The sequence below is a fragment of the Neocloeon triangulifer genome, unplaced genomic scaffold, assembly GCF_031216515.1.
Source record: "Neocloeon triangulifer isolate White Clay Creek 2 clone unplaced genomic scaffold, ASM3121651v1 ptg000013l, whole genome shotgun sequence".
Lineage (NCBI taxonomy): Eukaryota > Metazoa > Arthropoda > Insecta > Ephemeroptera > Baetidae > Neocloeon > Neocloeon triangulifer.
The window spans coordinates 1984552-2001487 of record NW_026775555.1 but is presented as its reverse complement, the minus strand read 5'-3'; the positions used below and the strand labels follow the sequence as shown (position 1 = coordinate 2001487).

Here is a 16936-nt window from a genome sequence, read left to right as displayed (position 1 = left end):
ATTCCTGCATTTACATGCGCTTTTCCCGCGTTTTTTTAAATAGTATTTCAAGTGGCCAATCATCGCCTACGAATCCGAGATTGCCTCAGCCAATCACAGAACGTTTCGCTACACTTGCCATTCTTGCAGCTGAACGTAATGGTTGGTTGTCGTCAAGTGCGACTCGAGAATTCCCAAAAGTGCCGAATTCAGGTGAGTTTGCCGACTTAGTCAGGTCGAATTTGCCCGGTAGACCCTGGCCGAAGGTCTCGGGCTTGGAAAGAAAACTTTTTTAGAGCCGTTCGAGCGGCTGGGCGGCCGAAAATCGGTCGGCGAAGCAGTTGACAGGGGCCTCGCCATGGCTGCACCTTTTCGCACGCTGATTGATGGCAATCGATTCGAGCGAGTCGTTCGCGCGAATCATGTCTGGAGCGCGACCTTGCGACGGCACACTCGCACCCTTCCACCTTTGCAAGGGTGGAAGGCCCGGCCTTCGAGGCCCGACCGAGCCCAACGGCCGAATTCCAAGGGGGGCCACGCGAGTGACTCACGGGCCTGGAATTTTTTCAAAGCTCGAAAATTCGAAGGAAACGAAGGAATTTTTCCAACTCTGACGAACCGTTGCGAGAAATTCGCGTTCTGGTCGGTTCAAATAGGTTTGGAAGCGTTCACGAATTTTCCTCCGACTGCTGACATTGCGTATCGCGCTGCAATCATGTTGGTTTATGCGAGGCACGACTGCATTTCTCATAAACAAAGCAATTATTACCACGAATCACTCTTTGCACAACCGGAATAATGTCGTCGTGACCACGCTGCAGGAAGTTGATAACAAATTATATTATCAAATTTTAACAATAATGGAATATTATTTTAAAAATATATAAAGCGTTGGAAATTTTCTGTTGAAATAGAAAATGTTCACCCACAATGCAAATTATTGAGTTGAAATTTGAAAAATTAATTTTTTTCAGTTTTATATAATATTGCAGAGAAAATGAATCCGAGTTGATAATTTTACTGCAGGGAATAGAAATACGAGTTCAATGTCCTGGCCTTCGGAAGCACCCGTTTTGTTCCAGCTGCACCATAATGAGCTTCTATATTTAATAAGTGTGGTTTTATTATTTTTTATAGTTTTGCCAACGTTGCTTATCTTTTTGCGACGTTTTAGAGACATATTAAAATTAATCAATTTGATTTAATTATAAAATTAATTAAATGTGAAGGATTGTTTTATATATTTTGAAGCAGTTTTCAATATCAATAAATTAATTCTGCGTAGGTTTGAAAATAAAATATTTATATGCAAAGAGGATTTCGTGACGTCACTTTCTCCAGTGCAATTAAAAGTGACACGCACAGCTGATATTTGCGCACTTATGAAATGCACACAACGTGATTGCTCGGCGCAATTATCAAGCAGGTGCAAAAAGAATGGCTGAACAATTTGAACGAAAAGGGTGAGTCGGTTTTTGTGATTCTTTCGGCCCATAGTAACAAGGGAGCGAGAGGGATTCTCGGTCGGGTTTGCAGGAACGAATTCTGACAGAGTCTGACTGAAAATGAGAGTAAAAAGGTGCAGCGAGTGCTGCGTAGTGTGTGTGGTGCGTGTGTAATGTCATTGGCTGTAGATCAATAGAGGGGATCCTGCTGGCCGTGAGTGTGGTGTTTTGGAGACGTCCGTGCCAAGGGCCGGCTGGCTCCTTGCCATTGGAATTTTAAATTCTTTCTATTTATTTTGGAGAAACAATAATTTACAAATTTGTTAAAAAAAAATCTTTTTTTTAAGCGACAATGTTTGTAATTATAATGGGAGAATAACAAATTGAAGCCAGATGAATATGATCGGTTGATTTAATTAAAATGTGCCAATTTTTATTTAGCTTTGAGCAAAAATGGTTTAATTGATACAGTAAAACACGTTGGTTTTTTTCAAACTGATCTAATTTATGGATTTAAAAAATAATAAAAAGTTTAATAGCGACTTAAATAAAATAATTGTTAAAAATGATCTAAATTTGGATTTTTCTAGAATTTCCAATTACATTTTATCGATGTCAAATGTTATATTCACGTCAGTTGGGAGTTAATTTTTAATGATTAAAAAGGGCGTTTCTGTTTATTACAAAAATCCTTTTTAAGTCGGCAGCTGATATCAAATAATTTCCTGTGGCAATTTTAATTGTTCAGATAGGTTTTTATGTGGATTTTCTCTAGCAAGAGAACTGTTGATATTTATTATCGCTTTACATGAATTGTGAATTTCAACGATTACGGGCTTAAAGAAAATCGCATAGCAAATAATTTGGATACGATTAGGCTGAATTTTTTATAGAAGACCGAGGAGATTATCATGGATATGAACAAATAGGGCTTTCTCCTCGTTGCTGAAATTGCTTTTTATTCAAAAACCATCAAAAACAAAGAACCAGTTTAGGTCACGGTCTGAGATTCCATTTTGTGAACAACAAAAATACCAAAGAAATCATCAAAATTGAAAAAGAAGACTCATTTTTATTTAAAAAGTTAAATTAATTTAATTAAAACTTATATTTTGCTGATTTTTTTGTATTTTTCTTGCTCATGAATTAGGGTTGCAGACCGTGACCATTTGTTTTTTTATTTTTTATTAAAAAACAGTTTTGGCAATGAGGATAAAGCCCGATCTTTTCATTTCCACGATTAGGCCATGATATAGTCAATGGATATAGAATAAACTAACGCTTTGCATTTTTTTATTATTGTTATTTGTGACAATCATTGCAACAATATCAAGACAATCAAAATATTTTACCTATTTTAGTTCATTTGTCCAGTTTTTAACATCCCAATTTTGAAAATAATTTGCTTGAAAATAGTAATTTTGTGTAAAAACAGCTTCAAAGCAAGAAAGACCCCATCCGTCGCGTTGAATGTGTCCTTCTATCTGAAAATTCGGTAAATTTTGGAAAAATATCGCCTAATATTCCTCTTATTGCCACTTAATTACGAAATTATTTGTTTCAATCGAAATTTGTTGTATAAATCTTCATTTATTTTTTCCAACAAAAATTATTCTTGTGGCAATTTCATATTTTTGGTGGCTCCAGACTTCTTTTTATTGTCAGAGCCATTGCTTACGGCCCGCGCGTGAGAAGGTCCCGGTCGCTTGCAAGAGAGAGACGAGCAGCCAGCGCTTGGTTGGTGGCTCGGCTCGCTTGCTCGCAGTTCACATCGCTCTGCAAAGGCCAGCTGACGAGCCAAGTCGCTTCGCTAGCGTTTGCGTGTCCACGCGAATGGAAACCATTTTCTCGGCCCTCGGCTTCTTCTGAGGAAGACTGGCGTTGCTCTCCGTCTGGTGAGTCCCGCGAGGGGCCCTTGAGTCCCATTGGCAAGTCCCCCGCCCCCAATCGCCAACAGGGGGCTTCAAGGTTATCCGCCCGTCGCCCCCCAAAATTCCTCGCTCGGGGCCATTAATTGATTCTTCGGGGCTACTTGAGACCGCTTGGTGGGTCCCAATCTTGTCTGGGCTGCGATCGGGGCCTCGAAGGCCCTCGACTTGAGGTGTTTACATTCGATCCGTCTCGGGTTCGATAATCTCGCAGCTAAAATGGCTGCAGAGAAGGAAGTGGGGTCCCTCCTCGGGCGCCCCCTTTCCTCCGCTTCGATTTCAATTAAATTTCGAAACTGGCCCTGTAAATCAAGAAAGGGGCTTTGCTTGTTCCTCAATCCGCGGAGGAGTTTCGGGCATATTGCAATTAGTGAGGCAGGGTGAAATTAACTTGGCCGTGCTCGTCGACTCCATTTTGTTACTTGGCTTATTTTTTTCGGCCTTGAGCCGTGTGTTGCCTCGATCGGGGCAACGATCGGTGGCCCCGGGCCTTTCTAGGCAAACCTGACTAAACGCCTGTGGGTCTGGGGGCGAAAGACGATTATCGGCCCGAGAGTCCATTTTTAAATGGCCAAGCTCGCGAGGAGGAGCAAGGCCATGCTCAGTTGGGGGCACTGGCACGGCTGCCAGAGGGCGTTTGTGTTTGTGTCTTCAGATGGCACCGACCAACCCTGTCTGCACTGATAAACCGATCCATAAATAATCTCACCCTTTAAAATTATCAATCGTCTACAGAATTATTTTCAATAGGACGTTATTAAAATAAATTTCAGTTATCAAAGTCGCATATTTTACAAATCAAAGTAAAACTGGCCGAGATCAATATATTTTTTGCGCACCTTCTCGAAAAATGCGCATGACTCAAAATAATAATTACTTATTCAGCGTTCATGAACCTCGTCGATTTTTTTCTCAATGTATTCTGAAATAATTGTTCGTTTATTACAAATTTTATAATTATGTCATTAAAATTACACAGTCCTAATAAAAATTTTGCTATTATTATTTTTTGCAGACGCAGGTGTGAATCGTGGAATGTTGTGTGCAGGGTGTTGCGAGCCGAGCTTCTATGGCCGAGCAACCTAGCAGATCGTGGAGCAGCGGGGGGTCAGCAGCTATTTCATCTTGGTCTGGCGGCGGCAGTGGGGCGGCAGCAGCCTCCTCCTCGTCCTCTTCAACTCATCACCCTCAGCAGCACGGCGCTCCCGTGACGGAGCACAGCCGCAAGCGCGGCCTAGCCGAAAAGCAGGCGGCCGCAACAGCCGTCAGGAAAGCAGAAGACCCCGCTGGCGGTAAGAGGGGCCGCCCCTCGGCTGCCCCCTCGTCCGCCTCCAAGCGCAGCTCCAGCAGGACTGTGCCCGCCCTGTCTGCAGACCAAACTACTGTCCACTCAGGTAATTGCTAAATTTTATGCCCGTGATGACGTCTGACCTCTTGTGAATTATTCTAGGCGATAACAGGAACGCTACAAACCCCAAGAGCAGCAGGTCTAAGAAGACTTCCAATCCACAGTCCTCAAAATTGTCAGGAGGTAATACTTCGATTTTATACGTTAACGCTTAATTTGCATATTGAAATTAATGGCGTCAACCACCAACATTTCATTTATAAAAATTCTTGTTTATATTTGTATAATTTAAAGTTAAAAAATATTGATTTTTTTTAAATTTAATGATGAAATGTAATATTTTAACAAAACCTTCATTTGAAAGCAGCTGTACAAAATTTGTATAGTTACCTGAATTCTCTAGCAAACACCACTTCTTATGCTTGTCACGACCTAGGGCTTAATTTTGGTGTTATGTTATTGTTGCAGGAAAGCCAAGCACCGGCGCAATCCCAAAAGTCAAGCGTTCCAGTCAAGCCACATCCACAAGCACCTCAGAAGTTCAGAGCACAAGCAGCGAACGAGGCAGGCGCGCAGTTACGATTGCCAGCAGTGCTGCCACCAATTCTACAGTCTTACAGTACGTCTCTTTTTAAAGTCTTAAGTTTGTTTTTTTTAATTATTTTATTACAAAGTTAGTAAAATTTTACCCGCGGAACTATACTAGTTTTGGGCGGAAACAAGCCTATTAATTTTTTCTCCAGAATATTCTTTTGTAAATAATTTCATATTTCCGTTTATTGGAAAAAAAACACTCCTGTTGATAATAGAAATATTTGAAATCTAGAAGTAGAGATGCATACTAGTGGATGAGTAATTTAACATTTTTCGTTTTTTTTTCTTTTGCAGACGCAAATTGCAGAGTGACTCGAACCGCAAGCGAGGCCTGTCTACACAGTCGTCCAGCTCAACCTCCTCACTTACCTCTCAGCCAGCTAACAAGAAAGCTGCCACCAGCAGCGCTCAGCCTTCAACGTCGACTGCAAGTTCAGCGACCTCACCTAAGAAGTATCCACTGAGGAACCAGGTTCGTCTGCTCCCTGGCAGCCAAGAGCCAGTTCCACTAGAAGTCCCATTGCCTCCACCTGAATACTACCCACCACCTGTGCGCCGCCGCTCGTACTCGGCAGGCTCGCCAAAGCCAAGGAACAGCAGCCGGGGCCGATCTAGGGCCTCGATTGCGTCGCCCTACCATCTCACCGACTCGCAGCAGTTGGGCAAAAACTCAACCAGAGGCGCAGGCGTCAGTGCCACAGCCCCCCAACATCAGGCGGCGGGCTCCAAGGACAACCTGAGGCGCAGCTCGAGAAGCAAAACCACCACGGGGTCCTGTGCTAGCAGCAGGTTAGTTAATCTTGTGATGCAACTTGGCATTCTTATTTTTAAAATGGTTCAATCATCAAAAGAATCAACTTGCCAGTTGAACAAATGATTCAATTAAGATCAAAAGATTAAACAATTTTCGTTCCAGCGGTAAAAGTTAAATCAACTTCATTTTTAGTGACACAGATAAAAAAAAAATGATATGTCAACTTGCTAAATGCTGCTTAATGCATTTATAGTTGAATATTTTTTTTAAATTTTCTCTAAAAAACGGCCGTCCACTTGCTATGTTATTATTGCATTTATAAAAAAAAAAATCAATCATCTGAAAACCCCGGTGGTTGAAAATTGTTTAAATCAACAATCAAAATTTTTCATTTTGGCTTGTAGACTTTCTTGCACATTTGCTAGGTTTTTTCAACCTGGCAACATGGCACAGCAAATAAATGAGCCCAGCGCACCGATTAATACAATTTTGTACACGTTTTCACTCTGTCTTCACTTCTCGGCACAGTGATAGTCCTTGTAATTCCCGAGAGATAAGAGGAAGGAATATGAGGAATCCTATAAATCCTACATCGGCCAAAATTGTACCAAGGAATCTAGATGCGACATTTTTATCAATTTACATGTTCCCTCCCGCTGCTTGCCTGCTACGCGCAGACAAGTGTAAACAAGTCAGAGCAGGATGAGGGCCAAGTTGCAAGAGAAAGAGATTTGTCGAATTTTTAAGACTCGCATTTTGAATGTTTGGCATCAAATTATAGACTTCATATTTTCAACATTGATAGCATCAATAGGTCTGATGCTAATTTTATTAAATAAAAAAAAAAAAAAAAAAATGGATCATTTTTGAGAAGGAACTTTTTAAATTAATTAAGGCAGTGATTCTTAATTTTAAATCTAAGAACCAATTAAATAATAAAATTTAAAGAAAAAGTAAAATGTTGCTATCAAGTTCCTCTGGTTTGGCAAATGTGGAAATAAAAAGCGACAAGCAAGTAAATAATTAAGATAAAATTTAATTAATAAAATTAGTCAAAAGTTTTATTCGTAAGAAGAAATTGATACTTGAGGAGATGATCATGGAAATGAATGAATCGGGCTTTTTCCTCGTTGCAGAAATTGTTTTTTTTTTATTCTCAAACAAATTGGCTCCAATTTGTTTTTGAATAAAAAAAACAATTTTGTGTAATGAGGAAAAAAAGCCCGATTCAATGATTTCCAAGTTTTTATTCAATATTTTTTGTGAATTTATCGTGTAAATGTTGTATTGGAAGGAGAAAAGTATGACATTATAATTGGTGCTGAAGAATTATTTTGTATACATTACATTTGAAAGTTTTCTTTCTCTATTTTTCTCATTGTTCCTTTCTTTGTTTCAGTGGCCGACGTTCGTCGCGCGGGGGCACAAAACTGCCTCTGGCCTCGTCCTCGCAGTCGACATCGTCGGTTGCTCCAGGCCCTTCGTCTTTCTCGGCGAGCAGCTCCACACATCCAGCAGCCAACGAACCTGCTGCAGCCATCATGAACGCATCCTCTGGAGGCGATGGGTGGGAAGGCTTGGCTGAAGCGGCCGCCTCTTCGTCGTCTGCCGCGGCGACTAGAGTGACGCCGCCGCCACCTCTGCCTCCACTTCTGTTGGCCTCTTCAAGTGGCGGGCCCTCTCTGCTGGCCACGGCGGCCACTGCAGGGTCAGCCCAACAAGGAGGTGCTGCCTCGGCTAGTAGCGCTGCTTCTGCCGCGGCCACTGCGGCCGCGGCTGCAGACAGCGAGAGCGACGACAGCGAGGTGGGCCTCAGCTGCACAAGCCCCTCAGCCATGCTCCTGCAGTCAAACTCAAGCGGCAGCAGCAGCCAATTGCTGGCGCGAACCGCGAGCTCAGTACGGAACCTTCGGATCAAATTTTTATTGCCTTCTTTTTTTTACTATTTAAATAATTTTGCACTTTGCTTGTGGTGTTAGTTTTTATATTGCACCAACTTTTCCTTTGGGGATATTTTTATGCTCCAAATTAAGAGCTCTGAAGTTGAATTTTATAGCTATAATCAAATCTATATTTTCATTTTATTATGAAAGACTCAACATATTCTTTGTAAATAAGAAAAAAATTGTCAATGAATTATTTCTTTTGAACTCGTAATTCTTTCACTTTGCAGAACATAGATTAATTGCTTCTGTAAAAATTCTATGTTAAAATTGTGTTGGTGCAAGGTTGTTTTAAAGATCCATAATTTTTTTTATTATTTAGAGAGTAAAAATTTTTAACATTAATTTTTTTCTTTTAGTATCTTAATGTAATCTCAACTGCCGCGACTAATTTTATTTATCTACTATATTATTTATCTTGGTGTCTATTTATGGGTTGGCTTTGCTGAAATTTAACAAGCCTTCCGAAAAAGGTCCTGCCTGCAATTTCCTGCTCTGCCTGTTAAGCATGCATATCTTTGTTCTCCCACTTCCTTTAGGATTAATTAAATAACGAGTTGTTAGGAACCGAGTCAAACCTGTACCAAGATGCCATTTTGGCAATCTGCAGCAAAAATATAAGCTTTGACCCACCATGCAATTTAAATTAGATTAGATTGGGCCAGGTTAGGCTTTTTAATCACCCTTATTGAACCTTACTTTTTTCATTAGTACATCGTACAATATTTAAATCAATGTTCGCGCATCACAACAATTGGAGAAATTGTCGGGTACAATTAATCAGAGCTCAAATAACAATCACAAATATGTTAGATTGTTGTGATGCAGGAACCTTGTTTTGAATCAATCATAATTGTTGCAGAAAGTTGGCCTCTTCTCCAATTCAATATTTTTTCAAATTTCATCACTGCATTCTCTGGTAGAAAATTATTATGTTTCAATGGTGGCTGCCTAGGTGTCATTAGCTGTCATCAGCCTTTGACCTTTGCTTTATTTATGAAATGACTAAAGTTGAATCACCCGTTGTAGAGCAACGTCCCAATTCTCAACTGCGCCCTTGCTCATTTCTGTCTCTGTGTTTTTGTAGGTTGGACGTCTGCAGGCGTTGCTCGAGTCCCGAGGTCTGCCACCGCACCTGTTCGGTGCACTCGGCCCCAGGATGCAGCACCTGCTGCACAGAAGCATGGGCGGCAGTGGGGCCTCAAGTGGCTCCTCCTCCAAGGTGCAACAGCTGCTCACTGGACTTGCTAGCCTTGACGAAACCGTCCAGCTCTCAGCCGTCATTGAGATGTGTCAAATGCTGGTCATGGGCAACGAGGACACTCTTGCTGGCTTCCCTATCAAACAGGTTGTGCCTGCACTCATCAATCTGCTCTCCATGGAACACAATTTCGACATGGCAAGTTTATTTATTTATTTGTTTTTTTGTAGAAATCTCCCGGGATAGCATTTCTACATATTTATCCTAGGAGGACATATGAAGAATATCTTTCATTAATTATCCTGTAAATACCTGTCAAAATAGCATTTATTCATGTCTTTATCCGCTTCATCATAGCACAATGAAATTAATGAATTTATTAAATTTCAGATGAACCATGCTTGCCGTGCTCTGACCTACATGATGGAGGCGTTGCCCCGATCTTCGGTGGTGGTGGTGGATGCTGTGCCTTGCTTCCTTGAAAAGCTGCAGGTGATTCAGTGCATGGACGTTGCTGAGCAGAGCCTGACTGCCCTCGAGATGCTGTCCCGGCGCCACGGCAAGGCTATCTTGCAGGCTCGGGGAGTCTCTTCTTGCCTCACCTACCTCGACTTCTTCAGCATCAATGCCCAGCGTGCTGCCCTTGCCACCACAGCCAACTGCTGCATGAACCTTCACCCAGACGAGTTCCACCTTGTCTCGGACAGCCTCCCTGTACTTGCCTCTCGTCTGACTCAACAGGTATAAATAAGTTTGTTTACTTTTATTTATCAGAAACATCTTTGCATATTATGCTGTTTATCAAAATTTAAAATTGATCCTCAAATTAAAATGAATCAATCCAATTTCAGGACAAAAGAAGCATTGAAAGTGTGTGCCTAGCATTCAGCCGCCTAGTGGACAGTTTCCAGCTGGATGCTAACCGACTGCAGACTATTGCGAGTCCAGAACTGTTGGCCAATCTGCAGCGCATATTGGTGGTGTCACCCCAGATAATCTCAACAGGCACCTTCATCACGGTGCTACGAATGCTGTCAGTGATGTGTGCTAACTGTCCATCACTGGCCCGTGAGCTACTGCGCCACAACGTGGCTGATACATTACTCTTCCTGTTGACTGGCAATGCGACCACTGTGTCAAACAATGAAGACGTTGACTTGGTCTCCCGCAGCCCTCAAGAGCTCTACGAGATAACTTGTCTGATTGGCGAGCTAATGCCACGCCTTCCAACAGATGGTTTGTTTGCTGTGGACGCCCTGATTGAGCGTCCGGTGCCCGTGGCTCAGGACGCTGTAACCTGGCAGTGGCGCGATGACCGAGAGCTGTGGCACTCGTACAGCTCTATGGATTCTAGAATCATTGAGGCATCTCATCAGGCTGGCGAGGACGAGATTAGTCTCCCCACCCTTGGACGCACCTACACTATTGACTTTCACTCCATGCAGCAGATCAATGAAGATACTGGCACCACAAGACCTGTCCTCCGCAGGGTTCTGCCAATTGGTGGCCTCACCTTGTCCGGATCATCAGGGTCTGCTGAAGAAAAGATGGACGCAGAGTCGGAGGAAGATAAAGAGTTAGCAGCTGGCTTTGTCAGATCGCTGTTTTCCGTGCTGTACGAGGTATACTCCTCGTCGGCTGGACCGGCGGTGCGCTGCAAGTGCCTGAAGGCCCTTCTCAGGATGGTGCACTTTGCATCCGCTGATTTGCTGAAGGAGGTGTTACGCAACCAAGTTGTCTCCAGCCATCTGGCCGGCATGCTGGCCTCACAAGACCTCAGAATAGTGGTTGGCGCTCTGCAGATGGCCTACACACTGATGGAAAAACTGCCAGCTGAGTTTGGAATCCATTTCCGTCGAGAGGGTGTTATGCACCAGATAAAACACCTGTCAGACACTCCACTGCCACAAACTCCAGGAGCCCCTTCTTCGTCGACTACCAACAGCCCTGCTGGCGACAAACTTAGGATCAATCCTCCTCCTGCTGAGCTGCAGAGCGCTGCTGCTAGAAACCTGCAGGAGCCTCTTGAATCTGATGCCCAGTCCTCCAGTCACATGTGAGTTTTAAAATATTTAATTTACATTAAAATCTGATGGGTGTTCTTGTAGTAGAGTTATAGGAGATGCGCTCAAAAGGAAGAGGAATGGTGGAAAGCGCTGTGCCAGCACTACGTCAAGTAGGAAGACTAGACCTGATGAAGTGGCTTCCTCAAGTGCCAGTATGCCTTCTGCATCCTTCCAACCAAACTTGCCCTCAGGATATTTCAAAGGTATCAAACCTGTAATCTCTTTTTTTACACAATGTTATTTTATCATCAACGGCGGCAGTGATTTTTAAAAATTATTTACAAGAAGTTATTTTATAATTTAGTATTAATAGTATAATAAATTTAAATTAATTTTTCAGTGAAACCTTTTGCTGGAAACTCACCTAGCAGTTCCAGTAGCAACAGAACAGGCACCCCAAGCAGTGTGGCTTCCAGTAGCAGCAACAGCAGCCCAGATCCGTTTGCTCTGCTGGGAGCTACAGCTTCTGCTTCTGGGGGAGCCAGCAGTGGTGGAACTCCAAATCGCTCCCGATTCTCTGGAGCGAAGGCTACTTTCTTTGCTAGTCTCAACCCTGCCAAGTGGGGCCGTTCATCAGCCACCTCCTCTTCTTCAGCCACAGCTTCGAGCGCTGTGTCCGCCTCGGCCTTTGGTGTCACTCACAATGGCCATGCGTCTGAGCACCGTCTCAAGGAACTGTCCCATCTGAACAAATCTTGCAGTGTGGGTGGAATTGCTGCCGGCAACAAGGAAAAGGCGCGCGCCTGGGTCCGAGACCAGGCCCAGAAGTTCGTCACACTCTACTTTGACAACGATGAATCAAATGGTGCCCACCCTGCCCTCAATGTCCTCTCCAGACTTACTCAAGCTATTGATCGTCTCCAGTCACAGGTAAGAATACCTTGTTATGAAGTTGCTGGATTTTTTTTTTAAATTGAAGCATAGCTCAATCATTGTTAATATTAGGCTTGGAAAAAAAGGACGATCAACTTTTTCTTTGCTTTTTTTTCAAAGCATCATTGGTTTTGGAAAATAGTTAGTAATAAAATATCCCTGTTATCTAGCCTTGGCAGGGCGACGTGGCATTGGCGGATCTGAAGGATATCGTGCTAACATCAGACATTTCGCCGTTTGAGGTCAATCACAGTGGGCTGATTGGCGCGCTGCTGCACTATCTGACGTTTGATCCAAACCAGGAGGCGTCGGCTGCGCCCCTGCAGTCATCAGGCTCACAGAACAACAACAACAACATCGAGTTGGAGACCAGTGAGGACTCGCTCGATCAAAAGCCACACCCACCCAGAGATCTCAAACTCCGAGTGTTCCTGAACGTCTTTGCCAACTGTCCTGTGAGTAAAAATCGTTTTGCTTGTCGCAATCATAATGGTAAAATCTTACAGTTGAATTGAATTTTGTTTGTCATTGCAGAAAGACGCCGAGTTGCTTGACATAGCCACAAGCACGGGTTCTATTGCTGCCTTCTCCGCGCTGGTCGCCAAACTGGGTGGCTGCATTGCCCAGCTTGAGCAGTTCCCTGTCAAGGTGCACGACCTGCCAACTGGAACTAGTGGTGGCAGGACTGGAGGAACAAGTGCTCTGAAGTTCTTCAACACGCACCAACTCAAGGTTGGTTGGAAATAATTTTTTCCTTAGATGGAGCTTCTAGCAAGTAATGCTACGACAAATGCTAATATTTCTATTTTTTGTATTAGTGCAATTTGCAACGCCACCCCTCATGCAACACCCTGAAGCAGTGGAAGGGCGGCACTGTGAAAATAGACCCTTTGGCCTTGGTGCAAGCAATTGAGAGGTACCTGGTTGTGAGAGGCTACGGCCGTCTTCGGGACAAGGATACAGTGGACTCCGATGATGAGACCGAGGAAGACATCGACGACACTCTAGCAGCAGTTGTCATCAGCCAGAACAACGCACGCCATAAGCTTCAGTTCCTGATTGGCGACAACCCTTTGCCATACAACATGACCGTCTACCAGGCTGTCAGACAGTTCAGTGTCAACGCAGGCGCCTTTGGAAATGACCAGTCTGAGACAGACACAGACTCCGAGGTGCCTCTTGGAAATACAGGGCTCTGGGTGCAGACCCACACCATCTACTACCGCCCCGCCCCTGAGGACGGACCGGCTGTGCCTTCCTCCAGTCGCTCAGGCACACAACCCCTTGCCAGCACTTCATCAGGCGCCCCCTCTTCATCAGGACACCACAGAAAGGGCAAGAGCTCTTCGAAAAGCAGCTCAAGGTATGATCATTTTTCATTTATTAAACGTGATTTAAAGCCTACAAAATTGGTTCGATGATCATGTCATCCTGTGGCTTTTATCTATTTAAAAATTTATCTCCCTCTCTTATCAAATCATTTTTGAAACTAATTTTCTTCATTATTTACCTATTTCATTTTTTTGATTCAACAGACGCAGCAAAGAGTCTAGTGTCAGAATGCCTGCGTGCCCATTGAGCCAATTCCTACTGCCTCGGCTTCCTGAAAATGTGACCATCAACGACGCCTCTCTGGATGTGCTGTGTCTTCTGCGTGTGCTACACGCCCTCAGCCGCTACTGGGGCTCCCTCTATCAGCTGCCTTTCTGCAAGCCACTGCTTACCCAGCAAGAATTCGTCAGCAACAAGATCTCAGCCAAAGCATCTCGCCAGCTTCAGGATCCATTGGTCATCATGACTGGAAACCTGCCTGCCTGGCTTCAACAGGTACATTTTCGTTTAAATATATAAATGCAATTTTTATTTACAAGAAACCTAAAAATTCTAACTTTTGATTTTAAAATCAGGTTGCTTCTGCCTGTCCGTTCCTGTTCCCATTTGAGGTTCGCCAACTGCTTTTCTATGCCACCTCTTTTGATCGTGATCGCGCTCTTCAACGACTCCTCGAAGCTTCTCCTGAACTGAACTCTGCAGAGGCTCATGAAAGGGTCACCCCAAGACTGGACAGACGTAAGAGGACCGTCTCTAGATCTGACATTCTTCGTCAGGCAGAGCAGGTTGTGCAAGACTTGGCTACTTCTAGGGCTCTCCTCGAAGTTCAGTATGAGAATGAGGTACGTGAAAATCCAGTTTATCAATAATATTTGCTTCACTTTATGTATTTTTTCAAACTTCTAAACAATTTTATTTTACAGGTTGGCACTGGTTTGGGCCCAACCCTTGAGTTCTACGCTTTAGTGTCGCGCGAATTGCAGCGGGCTGACCTGGAGCTGTGGCTTGGTGAGGCTGTGCCTGGCGGAGTGGACGGCCAGACTCAATACGTTCACTCTGTGACTGGTCTGTTCCCAATGCCGTTGGGCAAAAACGCCAAGGTGGTGCAGTTGGCGCGCGTCAAGGCCAAGTTCCGCTTCCTCGGTCGGCTGATGGCCAAGGCGGTGATGGATTCGCGCATGTTGGACATGCCTTTCAGCCAGACGCTGTACCGTGTGCTGCTTGGTGAGCAGAACATGCTTAGTCTGCCCGATTTGGTGCACGTCAGCCCTTCGGTGCACGCCACCCTGGCGCGTCTGCAGCCGCTGGCTCGGCAGCACATCAACATTGAGCGTGACCAAGCCCTTGGTGTCGTCCAGAAGAAAGAGGCCCAAGATAAACTGGCGCTCGACGGCTGTCCCGTCGCTGACCTCGGTCTCGACTTCACCCTCCCTGGTTACCCCAACGTTGAGCTCAAGAAGGGTGGAAAAGACCTTGCCGTCACCATCCACAACCTAGACCTTTACATCAAGGTAATTATTTTTATTGATTGAAAGAATTTCAAGTTTGTAAATAATTTTGGATAGTTATAAATAACGTTATTTGTGTTTGTCATTTCAGCTGGTTTGCCATTGGTTCCTGGTTGAGGGCATTGCCAAACAGGTGGAGGCGCTGCGCGACGGCTTCGAGGCAGTCTTCCCGCTGGAACATCTGCGCTTATTCTACCCTGAAGAGTTGGAGGCTGTTTTCTGCGGCTCCCCGATGGGTCCCACTGGTGCCATTGCTTGGGACATCAAGACCCTGATGGAGTGCTGCAGACCAGACCACGGCTACACACCCGACTCTCGGGCCATCAGGTTCCTCTTTGAGGTTCTCTCGAGCTACAACCAGGAGGAGCAGCGCAAGTTCCTGCAATTCGTAACTGGATCTCCCCGCCTTCCCGTTGGAGGTATTTCATTTTAACCACCATCTCAATCTTCGTATCTCAAACTAATTTCAATTTTCAGGTTTCAAAAGTCTGAATCCGCCACTGACTGTCGTGCGCAAAACTCTGGAGCCCAACATGGACCCTGATGATTTCCTGCCTTCCGTCATGACCTGCGTCAACTACCTGAAGTTGCCTGATTATTCGTCCATCGAAGTGATGAGGGCCAAGCTCCAAGTAGCTGCCCAAGAGGGACAGCACTCTTTCCACCTTTCTTAGACTGGGTACGACAATTTTGCTAAACAAACGATTTTGGTTTTAATTTTTCTTTTCGACTATTCCAGACGGAAGATTAAAAAGACTTTCCATTTGTACTCCGAGGTCAACTCTAGCTTCCTATCACCTCCTAGTCTAGATCCTCTCACCGTGGATTAAACAAGGTCATCCACTTTTCCTTTTCCGACTTCGCCCAGCTCCATTATCTCCCCTCATCACCAAGCCAAGCACCCCTTCTGTCTTTCCGTTGGTTTCCGTCTGGTTTAATTATTTCCTCTGAAGACAAGAGTAGCCTGACGGACAGTGTGATACAATTAGTTAAGTGTGGTTGCTGTTGAAAAATGAACCGTGAAACAAAAAAAGCCACAGAACTGGAGTAATATTTCATTTTCACAAAATGCTTTCTGTCTCTGTGTTTTGCAAAGGAAACCTCTGATTCTGAGTTCGGCCAACCCATCAAAGAAGGGTTGGTGTAGATTTAAAATTTCTCATCAGTCTTATCATAAATAAAATGACATGTAATTAATGAGTGTGTTTTTGATTGTGACGCTTCGCTAAAATAAAGATTCAATTCAAAAGCGATGTGTGTGTGCAAACGGCAATTTGAAAAGTATAAGTGTCGATCTAGCAGTAAGAAGAGATTCTGAGAGGCGGCTCAAGGCGCCCTGCAGGGGTCGAGCCAATGCAGAATAGGGGCTGCTTGCACAACTGTCGGCAAATAAGAACTCCTTGTCCCTGAATTTGGCCGCTGACGCTGAGCGCCTCGTATGTAAAAAAAAAATATGTGAAGAATCATCATCTGCTTTTCTAAATTGTGATATAATCCGTGTACCAATAATGATGATTTGTTTCTCAAATAAAATTTAACTTCAATAAGCCAATAAATTAAAATGAGCTTCATTTCTTTGTGCCGTGCCATTTAAGTAAAGGAAGATTTAAGTCCAATTAAAAGAGATTGGGAATGATATTGAATTGGAGAAAATAATTAATTGGCATTTGTGCTACTGAAGTATATTTGGGTTTTTTCTGTCAAAATTGTACATTATCTTTGTTCCTGGTTGGAATTTGAACGTCAGCTCTTTTCAGACTTTCTTTTCACGGAATTTAAAAAAATTATTAATACCAACAATAGTGATAAAATTTGTATTAAAAAAATTAAGATAAAATAAAAAAATTCTAATTAATTAAAATTTATAAAAAAATTATATCTTTGCTTCTTCTAGGCATTATATATTTTCCATTCATAACAAGATTACATTTTACATCAACTTCAATTGAATTTTTGTTTCAACGT

At 43.5% G+C, this 16936-nt stretch overlaps 1 protein-coding gene across 4 annotated transcripts; it reads left to right on the top strand.

Moving 5' to 3' along the window:
- Positions 1–110: 110 nt before the first annotated feature.
- Positions 111–16222, top strand: LOC132199223 (E3 ubiquitin-protein ligase TRIP12). 4 transcript variants are annotated; one of them, XM_059623793.1, is made up of 20 exons: positions 111–192; positions 4368–4746; positions 4803–4883; positions 5169–5319; positions 5589–6083; positions 7448–7946; positions 9079–9390; positions 9583–9933; positions 10044–11248; positions 11301–11461; positions 11599–12128; positions 12302–12586; positions 12666–12863; positions 12950–13494; positions 13667–13958; positions 14039–14305; positions 14387–14974; positions 15063–15390; positions 15449–15650; positions 15711–16222. In XM_059623793.1, the coding sequence occupies exons 2-19, from the start codon at positions 4422–4424 to the stop codon at positions 15643–15645; spliced, it is 6810 nt and encodes a 2269-aa protein (XP_059479776.1). In that variant the 5' UTR covers positions 111–192; positions 4368–4421; the 3' UTR covers positions 15646–15650; positions 15711–16222. The 4 variants fall into 4 exon arrangements, with proteins under 4 accessions (XP_059479776.1, XP_059479778.1, XP_059479777.1 ...); XM_059623795.1 differs by lacking the exon at positions 111–192 and adding an exon at positions 3158–3319 and having other exon boundaries at positions 7448–7853; XM_059623794.1 differs by lacking the exon at positions 111–192 and adding an exon at positions 3158–3319 and having other exon boundaries at positions 11304–11461.
- Positions 16223–16936: the final 714 nt, after the last annotated feature.

Coding starts and splice junctions, on each gene's coding strand:
- LOC132199223 (XM_059623793.1), top strand. CDS start 4,422: ATGGCCGAGCAACCTAGCAGATCGTGGAGCAGCGGGGGGTCAGCAGCT. Junction 11,249..11,300: donor GCCCAGTCCTCCAGTCACAT/GTGAGTTTTAAA, acceptor GTGTTCTTGTAG/TAGAGTTATAGGAGATGCGC. Junction 11,462..11,598: donor GCCCTCAGGATATTTCAAAG/GTATCAAACCTG, acceptor TTAATTTTTCAG/TGAAACCTTTTGCTGGAAAC.